Below are 22,790 nucleotides of genomic sequence, written 5' to 3' on the forward strand. Positions count from 1 at the left end.
CCTTTGCTCCATCCACACTTCCATGTCAGACACTATTGTGTCAAACCACCCCTCTGCTGCCATCTGTCACACAACGACATGTAATGGGATGATGGCGGGAAGGTTCAGCCTCTACTGCCATCACACCAACATCTGCCTCTGATGTCACGGGACAACATCGTAAAATAGGAGGCATTACTTTCAGCATAGCCCTCACACTATGAAATTATAACACCTGAATGTAGACACCTTTTTTCTCCAATAACGTTTCACATTTTTATTTAGTATCCTGTTTTCTAATTATATCACTAACCTTTTAAAACAATGCACAATGTTAAAACCACACTCCAATGTGAGTACAATCAATGCGACCTGAATTTTTTTATGTTTACAGAGATGGATGTGCCACATAACACAAAAATACATGAGCTGAGAGGGGAAGGAAAGGAAGCTGTCCATACCAATTTCTTCCCATTGAACAACAAAGAACATATATATGTCCATGCAAGTATCTGTGAAATAGATTTAATGAAATTAAGCATTCAGCAGGGAGAAATGATAATTCAATGCAGATTAAACTTGAACTCTCCAAATGGTGTGCAGAGTCTTCACAGGCCATTGTGAATATAATATTAGAAGTCCTTGAATGAAGAATTCCTAGAAAACAAAGCAAAACAGTCTAATTTTGTAGTGAACACAGAAATAGATTCTGAGGTTTCATGAACAAAATGTAAGGTTTTGATTCTGAAAACACTATGAGAAGGCTTCCTCTGTCTCTTCAACAGTCAATCCAGATGGATGTTTTGAAGCATTAGACTTTATTGTGCAAGTATGCTACAATGCTTTTTGAAGGGAAGGGCAAGTTTTGGACTGCTATCAAAGACAACGTACAAACAAAAGTCTTTCCTACCAGGTCTGCAAGACATACTACTAGGTGTATTCTTTTCACTTTACTCATACAAGGAGCCTGGGGCAGTAAAGACAGAGAAAGATGGGAGAGGAGGAAAAACTTACCATCAGATTTATTTATGATATTACATTCTGAATACAGTGAAAAGGTGATTGCCTGACTCATCTCCTATCTTAGGATGTGTGCTAAAATAGTGCACAGAATACTGTAATGTAAGAAGGGCGTCAATGTTAATTCCAGCACTACTGTCTCAGGGTTTTCTACTGCACATTCAGACATTGGTTGCAGAAAATTCCACTCTACCAATAAGTTATTGTTTCTACTGTATCTTTTTGAATCCCTAAGTAAGTCATCTTCAAGCATCTAAAACCAAAATTTGAGCTCTTGGAGAACTTTTTCCAGCAATTTCAACTATTCTGTCTTGATGCAAGAAATGAGTGGAACTCATAATCTAGCTTGTAGAAGGTTAGTTTGGATTTGATATTTAACCAGCACTGTTCTAATTAGAAAGGAATGCCTTTCTAATATCAGCCTGATAAGGAGTTGAAACAGATAGGAACAGTGTCATAACTGCTACTATCAGTATAGCTGACTACACAGATTGAATTCTATTTTCTTTAGGTAATACCAAAAATAGAAGAAAATGTTATAGTAATAAAAAGTCAATTGAACAGTCCCAAATGACACAGAGCTCACTACACTCAGATTAGGAAGGACTAAAAATGGTTCTTTCAGAGGATGAAGGGAATACACTTGATACCAAAGACTGACAACAGCTACCAAATTACAGTCTTACACTGTTGTGTTTTCATGTTAAGGGCCTTAGAAACAGCTCACAGACACATGGAACCTTGCCTCCTATTCTTAGAACTTACATACTTAGAGCTTTCAATATCAAAGATGAATTAAGTGGTAAAGGTAGTAATCTCCTTTACCAAAATATTAACAAGATTCATCTCAGAAGTACATAACCAATTCAAAAGCAGACACCATTTCCTGAAACTAACGAATTGAGATTTTTTCCCACTCAACCGGTAAATATTTTTATTACATGCTGCCATCAGCCTCTGTATGAATTGTGAGGCAACAAGCAAACAGCTACCAAACATAAAATTAATCTGAGACTAAAACTGACAGGGGAGTAGATGTAAGTGGTGGAGGCTCCATTTCAGTGACTGCTGGAAGGAAAATTGTTTGGGTATTTTTTTCTACCACAAGGTTACAAGTGTTTGAAAACATATAGAATGCATTTAAATACGGTGTCAAGTTGAGACTTTAAAGAGCACTACTTCTGTTTCAGAAATGTATGGCTATAGGAAAGGAATACCATCCAAAGATTATGGTTCTGAATTTTCTTGTAACATCTTTTTCAACAAGAAATATCAGAGTTCATCTTTTATTTGTTTTGTTTTCCATGTTTGGAACTTAAACATTGCTAACTACCTACCCTTCCAGGGAGCTGTCCAGAGACCAATGAGGAAGCGGATGAAAAGTACGTTCAGGAGACAATGTTCTTAACGTAGAGCTTAACTGATATGTGACTGTACGATTCTGGCATCGAAGTTCCTGTACAGCACGTTCCCTACAGAAAAATTATTTTACAGTCAGATTAAGCACTTTTAAAAATCAAAGTTATCACAAAGTCATTAACTTGTTTGTTTGTTTTTTTTTCTATTTTTTGTGGAGATGTGGTTTATCATACACTTCTCTGAAAAACAGGTAACTTTCTTTTTGAGTACTGTTCTTATAACTAACTTACAGGCTACACAATGAAATGCGACTTTGCTCTTTCCAAAACAATCCAGGTGATTGTGTTTGTAATTATCTTGAAGCAGAAGAGAAACTGTTTACAAGAATGATGGTGGAAGATCTCTGATTTGTAGTGAGGCAACACTCATGTATAGACACACTCTAATATTTATCATGCTAACAAACTATAAATTAATTATTGATATTACTGCAACTGTAAACAACAGTGTGAGTAACAAATTATCCTTGACTAGGAGAAAAGCTTACGTATGGAGGCTGATTCTGCTTTTTGACTGTGAACGCCCCAAAAAGAAACAACAGGGAATAACCAAACCCCACAAAATGGAGAAGTAAGGAAACAACAGTTTAAAGAAGAAGGAGTTTATTTTGAAACAAACATACCGCTATACTGGCCTACTATGTGGCTTATTTTATGCAGCTGAAGAAGTACACATGATGCTGTCTTTTTAACTGACTTGCATGTCTAACTCCTGCAGTTTTTGCCCTGACTTCAGATTAAAGGAGAAAACAATCTGAATTTGAAACATACATTATGACATGTAAGAAAATGTATCTTTAAAAGACTTAACCTCAAGTGTAGGTGCTTCCCTTCAAAACTCTCATCCTTATAAGTGAATAGATTATCAACAAACTAATTTGCTACAGTTAAACAAGATACCTAATTCTCAACTGGGCTATAGTCACACCACTACTTCTATCCATTTCTTTTGGATACCTAAAATAATGCTTGGCAATGTAATGTTTTTCCCCCCAGTGCATCCATAAAGTAGAAAAATCCTGCTATTTTTGTTTCACAAAGAAACTGCTTAAGATACCAAAACGACATAGATAAGCCAACTAGTAAGACAGGCCAAAGACTGCTTCTTGTCCCATGGCTAAATGGCATGAAACAATTTCTACATACTGTTAAACTCTCTCCCTTTGTCCATTAAATAAAAAAACCAAAAAGGTTATTTTCTCCATACTGGCTCCTTCTGTGCCCCACACAGCACCTGGGAGAATGCAGACTGGTACAGGATTAAATTGCTATAAATAAGTACATGTTCAGGAAAATGTCTCATCCCATCATAAAACAGGCTGCTCAAGAAGCAAGTTTTTTTCAGTATCTCATTCCATTGGCTGACAGCTAATGAAGACAGAACATGTAACAGTTTCACACACCATGGAATGAGTAGCCTCTGAACGCATAGGAGATAAAGAGTAGAGCAAAGCCAAACTTTGCTGTTTATAATTTTAATTAGACTAAATCGTAGTATTGCACTGTATTTCATCCCATTTAGATGGAGGAAACATAATACAAAAATATGTACTTGCCTTTCAAACCTCTCAGTTGCCAGCTGTCTTCTGGTGATACCCAGTTCTGACTCTAGCTGAGCTGTTGTATTTTTCAGCTGAGTGAAATCTCGACTCTTCACAGCGCTGTAAAGTTCATATACTTTAATTAGATAGCAGCTATAATCCTCAAGTATGTTACCAAATAGAATTATGCAAAATGAAAAGGTTAGCAATACCATGCAACTGATTCCCTTTGGGAGTAAAATGTGCACAGAGAAGTATTTTAGGTTATAGCAGAGGAATTAGAAGCAGGTTTTTGTTATCTTCTGCTATTAAGGTATCCAGGGTTCTTTGATCATTTGAAAATGCAGCTAGATAGACATGTATATACACACACATCTATGTGTATGTAAGTATACACAGCAGGAATGTTAAAACAAAACAAAACAAAACCCAACTACAACATCCTCCTGGTCATTTACTCACAGTTTATTTTCTGCTAAAGAAAGTTGTTCCTTGAGAAGCTGAATTTCAGAGTCTTTTTCTTGCTCTGCTATCTGTGACTGAAATTCTCTCTCACGATTGGATGCAAGCAAAGATTCCAGGTTTTTCAGAGATGCTCTTTCATTTCCCAGTTGTATTCTCAGCATCTCTATTTCAGAATGGGATGAAGCACATTCACTCTGCAGCTAAACAAAGTTTTTAAAGTGTCAGATGTATGTCTGCTGAGTTCAGTGGTCAGCAGTTAGGATAATCTTTAAAAATAAAAGAAGTTTAGTATCAATGACCCAAATTTGCTCTTACTCCAAGATAGTCCAACATGGCCGATTACTGTTATATTTGACCTCAATGTATATATATGAACTTAGGCATACTTAATACAAATAAGAAACTATGAAATAGAATTATATAATCGCAGAATATCCTGAGTTGAAAGGGATCTCAAGTGCCTCTCCTATGTGTTGCCTTCCAGACCCCTTACCACCTTTATAGCCCTCTTTTGGACACTCTCTAATAGTTTTATGTCCTTCTTATATTGTGGCACCCAAACCTGCACCCAGTGCTTGAGATGAGGCCACAGTGCAGAGCAGAGAAATTCTTTACAAAGCAAAATCCAAATTATTTGGTCTTAATGAATTACAATGAGTTTTCCTTATTCTGAAGAGCCAATTTACCACTGTCAATCATAACTATAGTTCTCTTGCCTAGAAACAATTTTGCTACTCTACTTCTGTATTTCAGAAAAAAAAGAGAATACTAAAAATCATATAAGTTTAATGAAGATGAACAGTATTAAAACACTGAAAGAACAACATTATTTTAGCATCAGCATTCAGAATCTTCACTAAACTCTCCAGTTGCATTTCTGCATTTTCCTGTCCTGAAACTCTTGTTTCCCTCTACAATCCCAGCAAGTCTCTTCATTGACAATTACTACTGTTGCTTCCTAAAACTGTCAAACATTCTAATGCCCATATCAAGTTTCTTTGCTAATGAACTACTCTAGCTATTCTGCTCACTAAGTGGCTGACTGTGAAATCCAAGACATCTGTCAAGAAAACAATTAGGAATATTACATCTTGACTTTTCAGTACTCAAAGTAAAACTTAGCAAAGCAGTGATAGTATAGACAGTACACAATAACTGTGCTCCGAGGAGTATGCTTCTGAGGTATGCTAAATTAAACATTAAAAAAGAGAAAGAGGCGCTGAGCATCAATAGAGATTTCTTTGATCATTCCAGATCTGAAAGCAGTTTGAGATCCCTTAAAGTGTAACATTAACATAAAATTATTTTTAAAATTGATTTCACGTACCCTTTCTACCTTCTCTGATGTGGAAGTTAACTGCTGACTTAATAGCTCTTTGCCTGCATCTAATTTAATGCAAAGTTCTTGCGTAGACTTGAGATTTGCAAGTATAGAGACTCTCTCCTGATGTATGTTTTGAAGCTCTCCTTCCATTTTCTCAATAGACTTGTGTAAAGTAGCAAGCTGAGACTGGTATGCTTCTTCTGTTGTTAAATGCTATAATAAAGCAATATCGCATAATCAAAAGTGTATTGCAAAGAAATTACCAAACTGTTTCCAAATTCCTACAAAGACATCCCACAGAACTATTGTTGTGATGATTTTTAAGACGTGGCAGTAGTTTATTCTGAATAAATTTTAAAGTCATTTCTTTAAAGAACTCCTGTATATAAAATAAGTAGAAAAAAACGATTCTTGCTTCTGATAGCAATTTCAGCTACCGACATTTTAAACTCTCTTCTTAGGATTCTGCTCTTTCTTCTGAGTATTAAGATTCAAAATTCTGCTGCGGGCCTCATTTCATTCCCAGATAGAACCTCTTATTTTAAAAATAAAATGTATTCTTGCATGTAGAAGAGCACTGAATGGTAAATACTGTCAGCCATATTCATGTTGCTGTCACCCATAAACTCAGGCATGATGAATAGCTGACAGAAGCCACACTAAAATGAAGTTTACAAGCCAGCAGCAGCAGTCCTGACTAGAAGCTCTCTGAATGTTTTGTATTTTAAACCTGAACATGATATCCATCTCCAATTCTGACTCCATTTGTTGACACATAAAGAGGCCTGTTTATTCCTATAATTAATATCAGACGTGGGAAGGAGGTAGAAAGATAAAATCTCTACCCATTTGAGGCTGGTTAGGCAAACTAGGACTGTGAGCCAGCTTCATTATATTAAACATCTGCCACACAGTTGTCCTGTACTGGTTTGCTACTATGTTCTCATCCCTCTTCATGAACAGCTGTAGATCAGCTTCTCTTGACTATCTAATGTGTGTAAGCAGCCCTCAATAGCCTCTGCAATATTTAGGAAGCAGAGATGATCTGTGGCAAATAGAGCAGCCCCAAATCAGAACACAGTTTAAATGTTCATAGCTTTAAGTTCTTCGCACTTTCAAATAGGAAAGAGATCTTTGGGACACCTAAAGCACTGGAAAGAAGGTTGAGAAGTTGGAAGCAAGAAAAGCAAGGAAAGCAAGGACCGGAATGTAACAGGGGACAAAGCACCAGGCATGTTTCAGGTATGCTGTGGAGTTTTGTGTGAGGCTATGCCTTCCCTCATTTCAAACATAACATCTGTTGAACTTCTTTTTCTTTGAAATATATTATTTTTGTCTTATGTATTATTATTAATTTGTTTTTCCCCCAAGTATGACATTCATATGACTGCTAATTATGTTATGAAATAAACCCCATACAACTATCTCTAAAATTCAAGCAGAATTTGTATAAACTATAATTTTTAACAGCTGTAGGCTTAAAATACTACCAGATAATTCCAGATGTGAACTATGGAAATGATGATTTCAACTTACTTGCTCCATCTCTGTTTCAAGGGTCTTCATTTTCTCTTTCAACCTGCGGTTATCAGATTCCACACTGATTAATGCCAATCTAACGGAGTTACAATCTGCTTCTACTTGGTGGCACTTTGCTTCCCAACTTTCTCCTTGTTCACAGGCTTTGTGGTAATTCTCCAAAAGCTCACTGTTCTCTCTCTCCTAAACACATAAAACTTGTTTAATATTTTACAGTATGGGTCTCAAAATAGGGATATTCAGAGCTCTGCAGGTATGACATAGCGTTGGATGTTCTCTTTATCGAGAATCCTGCATTTAGTGAAAACACTGAGAGACTTCTCAGATCCAGTGTCTTGTTCCATGTGGCCACATTTTGACGCTCAAGAGACATAATAAACATACACACACACACACACATAAACGCAAAGCAGTGAAATATACGTTGTTACTTGTCCATGGGAAAATCAGCTGAGAAAACTCTTTCAAACTATTAAAACTGCAGTAGCTGAATACAGATGAGTTTTGGAAAGTTCTTCCATGGGAATACAGTTACAATCTCAATTTTAGTTAGAACAGCTTTAATCCATATACTCACTTTAAAGTTCAGTACTCCCTTCAGCCTGGCAATTTCTGTGTTTGAATCCTGGGCTTTCTGCCTCATCTCATCAAGCTCATTCTGGTAATTAGTTATTTTCACATGTAGTACCTATGAAGGAAGACTTGTTTAATAAGGCTAAAGTACACTGTTTGTACCTCGACAAAAATAAATAGAATTTGTACATATCTAGAGCATATGCCTTTATTTGGTCAATAAGCAGCTCCTTTCTGGATGATATCAGCCCTTATAGCTGCATTTTTGAAAATGCAGAAAATGAAAAAATAAAATAAAATGAAGCAGTTGACTAAGTGGTTATATCTTAATCAGGAAAAATAGAGCCACAAGCATTAGGAGAATGCACACAGAAGATCTGGCAACTATTGTTTGAGAAGACAATGAAGAAGATAGCAGAAAGTTTTCCGGACAAGTCAATTACTATCTTCCTTCCCTGAAAACTACTGTGAAAACACTCCACTGCAAGAAGCAGTATGGATGGAAAAACAGATGTAGACTATGGCGAAACCCCTCTTCCTGTTGTGAAATGTCCATGAGCTGCCGAGAAAGGTGCTCTGGAATTCTGTGAACTTTTCCAGCCCAATTGAAGAAAGAGGAATGCTAATTGAGATACTTGGAATTTCACCTAAATTAATGGAAAAGCCACAAGTAAACTATACATATCATAAAGATGCATCTATTAAAAATTAGTTGATCACATGAGGCTGATTCTTTTGTTTCTAATTGCTTCTACAAGCATACAGACACATTTCAAAGAAACCCATGAAGCTTTTGAAAGCAGCTAGAAGCAACAGGTAGCTTTACTTTGTACCAGCTGACCACATCAGAAACAATGGGGATTATAAGTTTCTGAGTAGATGAGAGATATACATGACTAAAGAGATGCCTTTCAGCAATCCATGTTTCTACTGACAACACTCACTATCTATCTTTAGCGGTTATAACAGTTGTAGAAGGGAAGAAAGTCAGGAAATAGAAAAGTATATTCAAAGAAGAAGATATTCTAAGCAGTTGAATAAGGGTAGAGGAGAAAAAACAAGCATGAGAAAACCTGAATTGAGGCATAATTTTTAACAAAAAGAAGAGAAAATAGAACAATATTACACAATGATGACCTACTGCAAGTACTAAGCTTCATTTCTGGCCGCTTGGAAAACATACTGATGCGTGAACATTGTGTGTGCATGAAATGAGACTGTAGTCTAGATGTGTTTACTACTTCTCTGAGTAACTATATACAGATAAATAACACATTAGATATTTTAGTGTATGATAATCAGATACTGCCATTTTCTTTTACTCAAAAGTCCCTTTAATCAACAGTAAATACAATCCTGTTAATAAAGCTAATTAATAAACCTTAATAAATGTGTACTGTGTTCAAATATGTAAACTTGTATGTGCTCTGAGCCAGCCACAACACAGCACAATAAGTTGCTGCTACCTCCTTTACAGTACTTTTCAATGTAAGCAATGGTTATAATCACCACAATTACTTTTACAAAAAGACCAGAAACAAAAGAGTTAAGCAGCTGTTCCTGGAGATAAACATCCAAACCATAGCATAAGAACAGCTGAGCTTCTTTATACAAGTGACCTAAGCAATAGTGAACAAATCAGTTCAGAAAAACGAGCACACCAATTCTATGCACTACTAGAAAAACACTCCATTTTCTTTTTTGGTCAAGAGTTCTCTGTGCATATATACCTGATTTTCTTGTTTAGCATTAGAAAGATGTTCTTGTAACCTGTCCTTCTCCTGAGCTAATATTTCTCTGTTGTTGTTAGCCTGTGCAAGTTCTTTGTTGGTTTCTTGCAGCTGTTGACGCAAACTGGTGATATCTTTCTCACAGAAACACAGCGCTTCAGCAGATTTTCTATATGTAGCAAATAATAAATACTTCAGGTATGACAATGCTGTTCAGCCTAGTAAAATGATAGCTTTCCAGTGGTTAAGTTTGTAAGATGTAACAACATTTTAATACGTAATAGAGTAGAAAAAAAAACAATTTCTACATTAGCACATCCTATGATCTATGGTTTGTTGTTTTTTTTTTTTTGCATTAATGCTATACATTAATCCAAATTGAATTATGATATTGAAATTTTATCCTTACTGTATTGTACGTTCCATATCGAAAATCAGAATCTTCAATTCTGAAATGGTTTTCTCCTGAAAAAGAAACACAAAATGAAGATGAACTCCTCACAGCTCTGATTTCCTTTTATTCAGTTAGCGGATAAATGCAAAATGGATTCTGGTTTTCAGAGTTTCATCGTGTACTGTTTAGAGCTGAAAATTCTGATAACCTACTTTGGCAAATGAACAAATATTATTATATTCTGCAGAATGTAACCATTTAAATTAAATTTCTTAATCTTTTGCAGTTTGAACGGTGGCGTTTGTCTCACACTCCCAAAAGTAAATGCTGTCTTCTGACTGCTAGATAAGTTATCGCAGTTTTTCTACAATTAATAGACCACCAGTGTCTGGTAGTTTTTAACTGATGAAACAAGAACTTTGTCACCGTGGTTCCATTAAAAAACAAAACAAAACAGAAAACTAGCACAAACTATATCAGTTCATTCCACCGTCTCTGCATAAAGATATTAAAAGGAGTATAGATAGGCTAAGGAACTGTTTTCCACTGAAAACTCAAGAGATATTAGATACAGCCTTCTGCAAAATAGGCACCGTTTGCAATTTAGTCTTTAATATCTGGAGTCATTGTTTATAGCAAGATGATTATGACCTGTCTTGCAATATCCTATCTTCAGTATTATGTTAAAAGCAGTGCAACTTTTTGAGTTAAAATCACAACATTTACGAAGTACTTCATTTGTGTATCCTAAATCAATATCAAGATAACTAAAGCTGAAGTGAAAAACAATGCTTCAGACCTAAGCAGCTTCTTTATATATATTGAAATCACACTACACAGAAAACAAAAGATGCATTTAGCTTAGGTAAACTAATAGCTTAAGGTGAGAAGGATATCATTCAAATGCAACATCAATGATAAGAAAAGCAGTATTACTTGGCACTGTATCTTTAATATTAATGGACACTGGGGAAGAACTCAGACTAAATTTTATGATAAAATATTTGGTTAGCTAATTTACTTTTCTCCACCTGAGGAAAGTATTCGAAGTCTCCTCTCTTTATAAGTATAAGCTATGCAAAAAGTCAAACATGAGAGATTTAACACGGCTCAGACCCACTGCTACTGAAGTTAAAGTGAATTTTATTGTCTCGAAACTGAAGCAGAACAAGGTCAGCACTGAGCACTGCTGTGGACAGCATTATAAGACAGTTACGATGACCCAACAGATCCTTTCTCTATTTCATCTCATGTGATTCCATGACTTATTCTGATTATTTACACATGCGAACATACTTTAATCTTCAGGCTTTCCTCCAAAGTGACTATCTTCTCTCTTCCTTCTTCCACACACTCTTGCAAAGTTTCCTTCTCTTTATCAAGTTGCAAAATTGTATCTTTCAATGCACAGATCTTCTCTTCTTGTGCAAAACACTGTTTTGAAAAGTCATCTGAACACAAACAGAAAGGTCTCATTTTTATACATTCAAATCATTCAAGATACAAACTCATTTGATGCACTTCTGAAGCATAAAAGAACAAAAGTTTCCCTTTAAGAAAATACCGAAGCAAGTGTGTTTCCAGGAACACAGGTAATCCCAGTAATATTTGTAGAACTGCATTCTTCTTTCAAGGTCTTAAATTACTTGGCTCAAAAAAAATCTATCCTTAGATGGCTAATGATTAGATAATTCAAATAATTTTATTGGGTATTGTAAAAATAAATGGCTATAATAGGATTACAATAGACAGAAGGCACATGGACGCTACAACCTGGAAAGGCTGACATGAAATAAAAGAGATAAATATCCCGATAGTAGACAGTTTTTTAAACAGTCCTTTATTTGTAAGAACTTTATGTACAAGAGTTTAAAAAAAAAAAACTCATTTATAAAATCCAAGCTCACTTAAGAAGTTCAAAGCTACTAATGAAAAAGCAGCTAATCTACTTATTAGAAAATCAATCTTGAAAAGATCTCTTTCCCTGTCCTCATTGAGTTTACGAAGTGCTACACATTGCATTTACCTTTAAGTGGTCAGATAATCAATCCTTCAGGTGCATACACTGCATTCTCAGGGGAAAACTACAGGAATTACTGTTACAGTAAAATTTACACCTCATAAAAAGTATGCAGGTTGCAAATTGCTTCATAAATGTCAGTGTAACTGGGTGTGTTGAATTATATTTATTAACTACTTCCAGGAGGTAAAACATCTGAAGTAAAATCATATGTTGCCCAGTCTTTCAAAGACATCATACCCATATAACCACCTTCCAGTCTTTTTCCACTCTCCCTATTTTAATACACAAGATGAAAAGCATTCAGATTTTCACATCCTTATGAATCTAGACTGCAACATACTTCAGTCAGATGACTGGAGGTCTTAGATGTGAGATTCTGGAAAGTTCAGCTTCCAAGAACAAAAAGGCTGAAAATATGCTTAGTTTGGACACATTTCCTGGGAAAGATTAAAACATGCAAGATGCCCCTATCAAACATTAAGACAGTACTTCACTATGTCATGGAACCAGAAATTTTTAACATGATATGTAGATTTTAATATGGACAAAATACCTTTTTTTTTTCCTCAAGGCTTCTCAGGAGTGGCTTAAACACCTTAGCCAAAGCATTCAGAAGTTTAAATTTGCTTTGAATGAAATTCTTATTTGAGTTTTAGAGGTTTAGAGCTGAGTAACCAGAGTTTAAAAGTTGTAAGTAATGAAGATATTTTATAGCTGTATTTTCCATACTGCATCTAACAATACATCATGTCAGCTGGATCTATAGAAAAAAATAAGACTTCAGGCACAATGCATTTGTATTTCTGGAAGTGGTAATTCATTCTCTGGCAAGCTAGGAGTAATTCCTGCATTTCTTCCTTCAATGCCTTAACAGAAAAAGGGTACAACATTCCATATTTTAGCCTGGAAAAGAGAAGTCTCAGGGGAGACCTCATGGCACTTTACAACTTCCTGAAGGGAGGTTGTGATGAGGAGGAGCTTGGCCTCTTCTGCCAGGCAACAAACAGGACCCGAGGAAATGGCCACAAGTTGTATCCGAAAAGGTTTAGACTGGACATACAAAGGAACTTTTTTTCTCAGAGAGTGGTCAGGCACTGGAATGGCTGCCCAAGGGAGGTGGTAGAGTCGCCATCCCTGGCAGTGTTCAAGAAGCGCCTGGATAGGGAGCTAGGAGACATGGGTTAGGGGTTTTCTGTAGGTATGGTAAAGGAAGGACGGTCGGACTAGATGATCTTATAGGTCCTTTCCAACCTTGTGATTCAATGATCCATACGCTGCATAAGATGTTCTCCTGATTACATCATCATCTACTGATGCTGAGAGGTACAACCACCAACCTAGTGGATCACAAATACAGCTGATAGGCTCAGACACAGCACATTAACATCAACATACATTGTTGAAACAATAGTATATGTAGCGATCAAAACTTAGAGCTTTCTTTATATAATTTTAAAATATAAAAGCCTTCCAACAATGAAAGAAAATGGACTTTTTACATGAAACATTAACATTATCACAGTCTATTTATTTGTTTTCAATAATTTTGTTCTTTTTACATATTATAAACAAAAGAAAAACCTGCAACATATTTATCCAATTGAATTTTATTAGAAAAACTGTATCTGTCACTCACCAATTTTTTCATCCAAAAGCCTAATTTTCTCTTCATTAAGTTGAATTTCATATTTTTTCTTAGTAAGGCTTTGCTGTGCCTCTGAAAGAATCTGCTCCGTCTTTTCCTTCATTAGACTAAAAAGGAAGATAATTCAGATATTCATATCAGACTTAATTCCTTTTTGGAATGCCACTAAAATGGCAAAAGTTAAGTAAAAGCAAGATACTTCCATTTATCTTAGACTACTGAGGATATTTTATCAACGTTAGCCTTAATCTCCAGACATTAAATCTAAATACTACTATATAGAGTCACAGTAAAGTAAGATTTTTTTACAACAGAGAGACCAAAAAATTGTTAGAAATAATTGCAATAAAAATCTCTACTTAGAACACACATTGGAATTCTAGACCTATTTTAAGTTGGTTTTTAATAGTAGCAACTGATCTTCAAGAACTCTGTTTTTACAGTATTCATAAATCTGACAACTTGTAAAAAGCATTTCTCATGTGCTTGATCTTCCTCTCCAGCCACTAAAGGGTCCTTTTCATCAAGACCTCACTGACCTATGTTTCTTCCCTACAGCTTTACTTGAGTCTAGTCCCACTTTATGTTTCTTAACATGGTTAGGAACTCTGGTCAAGCAGCAGTTGAGGCCAAAAATTCTATGCAAGGCTTCAGTTTTATTTCTGCTCCTACAAAAACTGCAAGACTAATAAATGGATGTTTGAAACTAACTCAACACGAGACTCATTAGTTAGTGCTTGTTTGCTCGTCTCTTTAAGAACAAAGGAAAGGAAAATGATTTTTATATATTTGTAATTAAAACATAATTCATCAAAACACATCAATTGCTGCGGCTTCTAATAGGAAGTTCCTAATCCAAACCATTTTGCTTTTTCACTGAAGATGATATTCTTTATATCATAATAACAAGTCAACATTTTACATATAAATAAGCAATGGGGGAAAACATTTTATTCCAGAACAGAAAGATGTCTTACAAGCACAACTGTCATAAGTTCTCATCCCTTTGAGCTAAATGGAACCCAAAAAACATAGGCTGACACTACTCAAACCAATGCAATTAGATACTTTCACTGACCTCAGTGAAATGTATTCATCTTTCTGGTGGCTTAGTTCATTTTCAGTGTCCTGGGATCTTCTTGCCAATATTTTTACCTCTGTTTCCAGAGAATCAACGTGTTCTTTCATTAGAGTCATTCTGGACATCTGCTCTAACCGTTCACTATCTAACTATAAATACAATTAAACATTAATTAAACAGGAAAAGCTGGAATAAAAAGCTGATTTACATATAGATGCCTATTTACTCAAATGTCCAGTTTAAGGAAAGCTGTATTCGATTACTGAAACATTCACACTTTACATTCAAAGTATTTTCCTTTGTGAATGAAGGACTAGTTTCTGTGTTACTATAATAAAAGTCAGATTGCTGAAGATCAAGTCAATTAGCGCTTGGTATACAGCGACTTTCTCAGTATTACTGCCATAAATTTCATACTGAAGTATATTGCCCTCAAAGGATATCAAATAAACTGAAGAAATAAGACAAGGCTATTCCTGATAGTCATTATGCTTCATACATCAAACATAAGATTAAAGCTGATCTGCCACTCAGAGTAGTCAGCAGATTGTTCATTACAAATGCATTCAATTTAATATTATAACTCTTATAACTGCACTTATATCCTTGGCAAAATCTAAAAGGCTGAAAGGGAGAAATGAAAATGAACAAAACCTATAACCACAAGATCTAGGAGAAAGAGGTACTATATAAATCAATGCTTATCTATTTTAAATCAAGTTGTACTAAGACTGCAAATACAATCAAGAACTGCATTCATTTTATTAATGCTTACATTTTCTATTTGTATCTATCAGCTAACAATTGCACATTTAAGTAACTGCTACTGGATAGAACAGTATAATTACATTTTCTTGTGTGGAGTATCAAGTCTTAGTAACATGCAACCATAAGACAATCCAGATTGCAAGGCAGTCTCCAGTTTAAAGCCCTGGACAAAGTAGCTCTGAAGACAGCTTGCTCAGGGTTTTATTCAACCAGTTCTTGAAAATCTCAAAGGCTGGAGACTGCTTCACTGCTGTTGTATTCAGACTGAACACTCCTTTTTCCAACTTATGACTATTGCTTCTCATTATTTGCTACAATCTAAGTAAATGACATACACTGTTCTCCCCTCATTTCTTCATAGAAGTCATTTAGGTTGGTCCCACAGTACTAACCATTAAGTATCACCTGTGTTATATTTACAATTATTTAAATAATTACTCGCCTTACATTTTGAATAGTAGTTTCTAGCTCTTCAATTCTCTGCTGCAAATGAGCTTTCTCATTAAATGCAGTCTCCTGGGAAATCTGTCAAATAACAACAAAATCACATATAGAATAAATCTTAACTCACCGCAAACAGATAATGCAATTAACTCTCAGTACCAGAATCAAAATCCTCAGCAACTTTAACTCCAGTACTAAGTAATTTTTGTGTAAAAATAAGCTTGAGTGAAAAAAAAACACAAACTTAAACCTTCAGCTGCTCCCTGAGACTGTCACATTCCATAGCCATCCTTCGTAAATCTGACAGTGCTGTATCCCTTTCCGTCTCCACATGACTTAACATGGCTTGAGCCACCACAGTACTTCTTGGAGTCCTGGTGCATTTGATGACTTCCTGATGAAGTTGGGTAAACTCCTCTTGTGCCTGTTGTTTAAAATAGCATAACATGTACTGCGTACATAAACCAGGGACTCATTAAAGAATTTCAGTTAGCACTGCTCAATGGAATGAATAGATGTGCATTCTGTAAAACAGTCATCAGTGAAAAATAAATATTCGTTATCTTTTTAGTAGGCCAAAGTAACAATGCGTTACAGTAGCACATCTCAGCAGATTTAGTCCCTAAAATAACAATGTGATATAAAGTTAAAGCAGAGAAATTAAATTTGATATGTACTCTTATGTCTGCTTTGGAAATTTCCATAAAAGATAAAATTAGCCTCCAACCTAAGAGCCTGTAGACAAACAAAACCATACACATATAATTCTTAGTATTAAAGAACAGATATAAGCCCTGTCTTAGAAAATAAACTTTTATTTTGAGCAGCAAACGTCTATCACAAATGGCACTGACAAACAGGTGAAGAAACAATTCATCTGTAACCAGCTGTAAATAACCACTGAAATGTTGGATGCTCCGTCCTTGGAGGTGTTCAAGACCAGGTTGGACGGGGCCCTGGGCAACCTGATCTAGTAATTGTGGAAGTTTGGTGGCCCTGCCAGGCAGGGGGGTTGGAACTTCATGATCCTTGAGGTCCAACCCAGGTCATTCTGTGATTCTGTGATTCTGCGAAAATGATACATTTACATTATGAGTAAAGCACCAGTAAATTCACGTTATTTGTTTGTTCCCATCATATGCATCCTTTTGTTTATAATCATTTCTTTCTTACTGGTAATTATAGCTTTGGCCAGTTGCCATTAGATAAACCGATAAGTATAAAGAAGACACTCCTGTTGCAGTGTTTTCCAAGCTCACCTGGATGTGTGATTTCTTTTTGGACATGCTTCCCAAAGTAGAGCTACGCTTAGGACTTGAAGATGTGCTTCGAAATACCCTCAGCAAATTCTCAGTCTTGCTTTTATAGTAGTCTCTGTCCTCTTCCAGTGTCTTAATAAATGTATCCAGCCTTGAAGGTGATCTCCCTTGCCTTATTTCATTCTCTGTTTGCAAAATAACCTGCATGTGCAAACACAAGACGATTCGCTCATTGAAACGGACCTTTTCTAGAGAAAGACGCCTCATTGTGAAGTGGACATACATACTCTTCAAAATGAAGTGGATATCTAATTAAAAATAAATATCTATTTAAAAGAAACAGATTTCCATCCATCCATCCAGGAACAGCACGACAAACAAAACCAGACATTTTTATCTATTCTCTAACTTGTCTGTTATCAGTGAAACAAAACAAGTGAAATTAACTTGTTGAAGCATTAATGTGGAAGTTAACCAATTGCATAGCTACATATGTATTAAGAATATAGAACTCACTGATTTTAATGTTTTCACCGAGTGTTCCAGCTTCTTTATGTTGTTCTGCTGGTGTCGAATTTGAGTCTACCATAAAAAAGTGAAAGAGATGCATTCATCTTTTACATTCTGTTGTACAGATCTGACATTCTAGCTCAACTCTTCTAGTCCAAGGGAACATTTTGTACATGCTGCCTAATTTGACTAAGCTGAAAACATGCTATTTACCAATAATACACTTAATCTAGAGGGGAATCAGTTAAATGTCTTATCTTTTGGTGCAGCCCAGGATTTAGAGAAAACAGTAATAGTCAATTTACTCTCAGGTCAGAAAACAAAACAGGAAGCATGGGGTGCCTTTATCCAGAATTACTTTACCAGTAAATTCAGGGACATTCTAACTATACCTATGAGCTAAGGCATTAAGTGCGTAGTTACATTAATGAGAAACAAAAGTCCTTCTTTCCATCTGAACACTACATTAAATAATGTTATTATTTTATTATTCCCTGCATGTCCACAAAAAACAATTTGCCTCTATTCTATGAAATCAACTGCAATCCACAATGAAATCACATTCTTTCCGACTGCAAATGTGATTTTAATCCTTGAGCCATTTCTCACTTGAAAAACAACATAGTGGCCAGAACCTACTCTTTCCTCATCCTAGCAAATGTACTTGAAAGCAGGGATGAAAGCTGGGGTTTCTGCTCCAAGGGTAAAAAGAAATAAAAAAACATCAGTTCCCCATAGCAGTAGCAAATAACATTAAGCTATCACTGTATAATATTAATTCCAAGAAGCAGATACCTTTGCTTCTTCTAGTTCCTTATCAGTGGTGTTCAGTAACAATTCGTTTTCCAGCTGCTCAGACAGTTTGGCAATTACAACAAGTTCTTTACACAGATGATCATTTTTGCTTGTCAACCTATCCACTTGTCTTTCAACCACTGGCTTCTTATCAAGCAGTTGCAGGACATGTTGCCTTAGCTCATGGCTTATCTTCTTCAGATTTTCATTCTATAAGGACAAGGAGGAATTAAAGATTTTACTACATCTTCAGGGATCTGCAGGGAAAATCTGAAAAGAAAAGGGCTGCTCTCAGGTTCCCAACAGCCTGACTTACCGTGGTTCTGTTAGGCTTTAGGAGAGCCCTTCAATCGTCCACTCTGAAATGGACCCACACCCTTCAGACATACTGAAGGCCAATAGAAACGTAGCAGATCAATTAGTAATATTAATTCAACAATGAAGAAATATAAGATTAATCATTTTCCTGAAAATACGTAATCTTCAAGAAAAAGATGATGATAATTACGTGGCCTTTTTCTAAGACACTTGAGTTGCCATATCATTTTGGCAAGTGTCACCTTTAACTTCTCAGTTTAATGGAGCATCATTTCCTCATGCAGCTTTTCAATTCTTTGAATCCTCAGATTTCTAATGTTTTACTCTAGTCAAGAGGTGCAGACATCGTGATGCAGAAAGTCCCTTGTTTACACAGACTGTTCCTGTAATGCATGAAAGGATCAGTATCTCAAAACTGAGTTCTGTGAAGTTCCCTTGAATCAATGAGTTTTCTTCAAGTACTGGTAGAAAAAACACCAACGTTTTTATTTACTCAAGAAGATGTGGAAGATGATTTGTGGGAAAAAAGCCTTCTGGATGGGCTGTTTCCTATGACGTTCCGTAGCTTTAATGTTACCGCTTCTGTTCAATGGCTATGCAAATACATTGACAGGATTGTTGATCTGTTAAGGCCTCGTCAACTCAAAACCCAATATCGCACTATTAACAAATTCGCATCACCAACAAAAATCATAAATTACAAAAGAAATGTTATTTCTATCATGCCTTTGCACCTTTGTTGTAGTTCACAACAGCCTGTTTCAGCGACATAAACCAGGGAGAAGAACGGCACCAGTTATATATACTATATATACACATATACATATACTATATATATACACACTATAGTATATAGTATAAATATATACTATAGTAGTATATAGTATATAGTAGTATATAGTATATATACTATTTTATATATATATATATATATATATATATATATCACCACTTCCTAGCAACAAAAGGATGGAGAAAAAGTATTTTCTGTATTTTTGCGGTAACAAAATAAAATAAATCCAAGTTAATAAGAAACATGGACATGTATCTCCATCTCCCCAAACACAGAGCATGGTCGGAAACATTTGTAAATGTTCAAGTTCTGTATAGAATACACTGATACAAAGCTATTGGTGGCTCTCGAGTGCTGCAGCCTATGATTCCTCAGAAATCAACAAAGACTTCACTACAAAAGAAGGGAGAGAAAGATAGACTGCTCTCCAGCAACTTTCTAAGAATAACTGTGATAAAGTAAGGTCACCGGAGCAAGTCAGTGAGACATGAAAGAGCTAATGAGACAGGGAGAGCAGTGAGCACACCAGTGCCTGACAGTGCTATTCAATACCTGCCATCTTGCTACAACTCCAACATATAAAGAAGCCCACAGATCTAACAAAAGAAGACAAACAATCGTTCACCGGCAGGAAGCTCACAACAGTTTCTGTCCCTACTTACATTCAGGAGTCTCCAGGGAATTTGGGGCAGCTGTGTGATTTCATTACCATTTAAAATCTCATTTGAATCAAATGTCAGTCACCAACTATCAGTCTGACCATTAGCCTCAAAGTGTTTTAAGTAACAGTCTAAGTGATGGCTTTGTCAAGGAGTGAGATACAGCTGACTTAACCTGGAGTATCTACAAAGAGATCTTTAAAATGGAATTTGCATGATCCATTTTAAATGCTCATCCTAATATTAATCATGCCCTAGAAGTACCTGTTTCTTTTCCCCAGCAGTAAGGACAACTTGGACAGTCCTGAATGAAGGTCTTGCCAGTAAAGACAGAGGCAGAGAAGGCATTGAGTATGTCAGAGTTTGTTTTTCAGACTTTGAAGCGGTCCTTTGTCACCAAGTCACCCACCATATACAACAGTGAGCACATTTTCTGTAGCTTCCTTATGGTAATAGGTCTGTGGAAGCCCTTCTCCTTGCCCTCCACATTTCTCATCAGATTCAGCACTAGATGGGCTTTGATTTTCTTAACTCCATCTTTGAATGCTTAGACAGCACCTCTATACAATTACCTGCTGTACAGAGATTCCTCTTTCACCTCTTGTATGCTTCCTTTTTTTTTTTTTCCCCTCAATGTACATTTCAGATTTGTCAGGAGCTCCCTGCTTATCCACAAGCCCTCCTGCCCCCTTGCCTGATTTCCAGTTCATATACATAGACTGTTTTGGAGCTCGGAGAAGGCATGTCTTGAAAATCAACCAATTCTCCTGGACCACTCATACTAAGAACAAGCTACCAGGGGAGTCTTCCAAGCTGATCTTGGAACAAGTCAAAGTCTTTTTAAGTTTTGATTTTGATCATTCTTTTTGCCTTGTTCCTGCCTTTCACAACCCTGAAGTTAACCTTCTTGGGGTCACACAGAACTGTAGGAACTGGAAGGGACCTCTGGAGATCAAGTCCACCCCCTCGCTAAAGCAGGTTCCATACAGTAAATGGCACATGAAAGTGTCCAGATGAGTCCTGAATATGTCCAGGGAAGGAGGCTAGAATGTCATCACCATAGTTAAATCTGCACTGAAGTCAATCTTTACATCTTGTACCAGTTCCTCCTTGCTTGTAAGCAAAGAGCCTCCCTGCAGAGGCTTCTTGATCTCCTGGACCAGCAATTAGTAATCACCACATTTTGGATGCCTCCAGGACTGCCTGTGACCTGCTGTGTTGTTCCTTCAGCAGACATCAAGGCAGTTACAGCCTGCCACAAGCACCAGGACCTGCCTGCTCCACAAAGAATGATATAACAAATGCTGGAAGGTGAACATTGTTGACTGAGCAAAAGCAGCAGAAGTATTTCCAAAGCCTCAATATTGGTTTTATATTGCAAAAATTAAACGCTTTCTTTTAAAATAATAATAATGAAAAGGTACATGTGTGTTTATACATAAAATAAAAGTTCATTCAAACGTCCATTGAGTTTGGATGTTTCACAGCACAGCACTGAGTGCATGGGAATAAGCATACAGTAAATACAATGGGACAAAATCGGACACTATGAAACTCAACGCAATCATCTGAAAACCGACTGTATCCCTAATGGAACAGGGAATACCCCCAGCTTTTCTAGGCTTCCCTCCAGCCGGCAAGGAGCCACCAAGAGGCTCGGGGTCTTCCCCTGCCCTCCGCCCTTCACCAACCATCTCCCCGGCCGCCCCACGTACACCTCTCCCGCGCCGCGCCGGGCTCGCACTGAAGCGAACCCCGCCGGGTGTCTACCTTGGGGCGAGCCTCCGCCCTCCCCCTCCGGCGTCCCGGGGACCGCCGGGCGCTCATGGTGGCTGCCCGGGCAGCGTGAAGCGCCTGCTATTCTCGCCCCCAGCCCCGGGCGCTCACCCGCAGCCCAATGGCGAGCTCCCCGCTGTGCCCCTTCCCTCCCCGCCGCGGGGCGGTGGCCGCCGCGCCCCAACGGCCGCGTTCCCTGGGCGCCTGGCAACGGCCCTCAGCGCTGTGCCACACAGCCTCGGCCACAAGCCTGGAGTTCAGTCTGACTGATTCTGACACGCTGGAAATCATCAGAGGAGAGTGCATTGCCATATTTCATAGAGTCATAGAATGGTCTGGGTTGAAAAGGACCACAATGATCATCCGGTTTCAACCCCCTGCTATGTGCAGGGTCACCAACCAGCAGAGCAGGCTGCCTAGAGCCACATCCAGCCTGGCCTTGAATGCCTCCAGGGATGGGGCATCCACAGCCTCCTTGGGCTTTGAAAAATAGCCACTTTTCAGGAAAGGCACTTGTAGCTGAATATGCATTTTATCTCTCAGCATAGAAGGAACAGAGCCAAGACGTTTTTAGCTGCCCACCTAGTGTTCTGCACATTTTACTTTTCTAGCACATTCTGCTTCTAATTAAGGAAAGGAGAGTTGCCTTGGTCAGGCTATTTTCAGCTTGAAATAACATCTAACCGCTTACAATACGTTTTTACTGACACCCGGTGGCAAAACGTAGAAATACACA

At 37.1% G+C, this 22,790-nt stretch overlaps 1 protein-coding gene across 3 annotated transcripts; it reads right to left on the reverse strand.

The window, feature by feature from the left end:
* Positions 1-241: 241 nt before the first annotated feature.
* TSGA10 (testis specific 10) lies at positions 242-22,375 on the reverse strand. 3 transcript variants are annotated; one of them, XM_032441679.1, is made up of 18 exons: positions 22,166-22,375; positions 18,509-18,718; positions 17,720-17,785; positions 17,204-17,404; positions 16,195-16,368; positions 15,948-16,025; positions 14,730-14,881; positions 13,643-13,758; positions 11,280-11,434; positions 9,999-10,054; positions 9,590-9,758; positions 7,864-7,974; positions 7,284-7,469; positions 5,751-5,960; positions 4,421-4,623; positions 3,974-4,078; positions 2,337-2,471; positions 242-636 (listed from the first exon to the last, which is right to left on the reverse strand). In XM_032441679.1, exons 1-18 carry the CDS (start codon positions 22,364-22,366, stop codon positions 612-614), a joined length of 2,553 nt encoding a protein of 850 aa, XP_032297570.1. In that variant the 5' UTR covers positions 22,367-22,375; the 3' UTR covers positions 242-611. The 3 variants fall into 3 exon arrangements, with proteins under 3 accessions (XP_032297570.1, XP_015706169.1, XP_015706176.1); XM_015850683.2 differs by lacking the exon at positions 22,166-22,375 and adding an exon at positions 22,049-22,124; XM_015850690.2 differs by lacking the exons at positions 5,751-5,960; positions 22,166-22,375 and adding an exon at positions 22,049-22,126.
* Positions 22,376-22,790: the final 415 nt, after the last annotated feature.

This window comes from Coturnix japonica, chromosome 1, assembly GCF_001577835.2.
Source record: "Coturnix japonica isolate 7356 chromosome 1, Coturnix japonica 2.1, whole genome shotgun sequence".
NCBI classification, from domain to species: domain Eukaryota; kingdom Metazoa; phylum Chordata; class Aves; order Galliformes; family Phasianidae; genus Coturnix; species Coturnix japonica.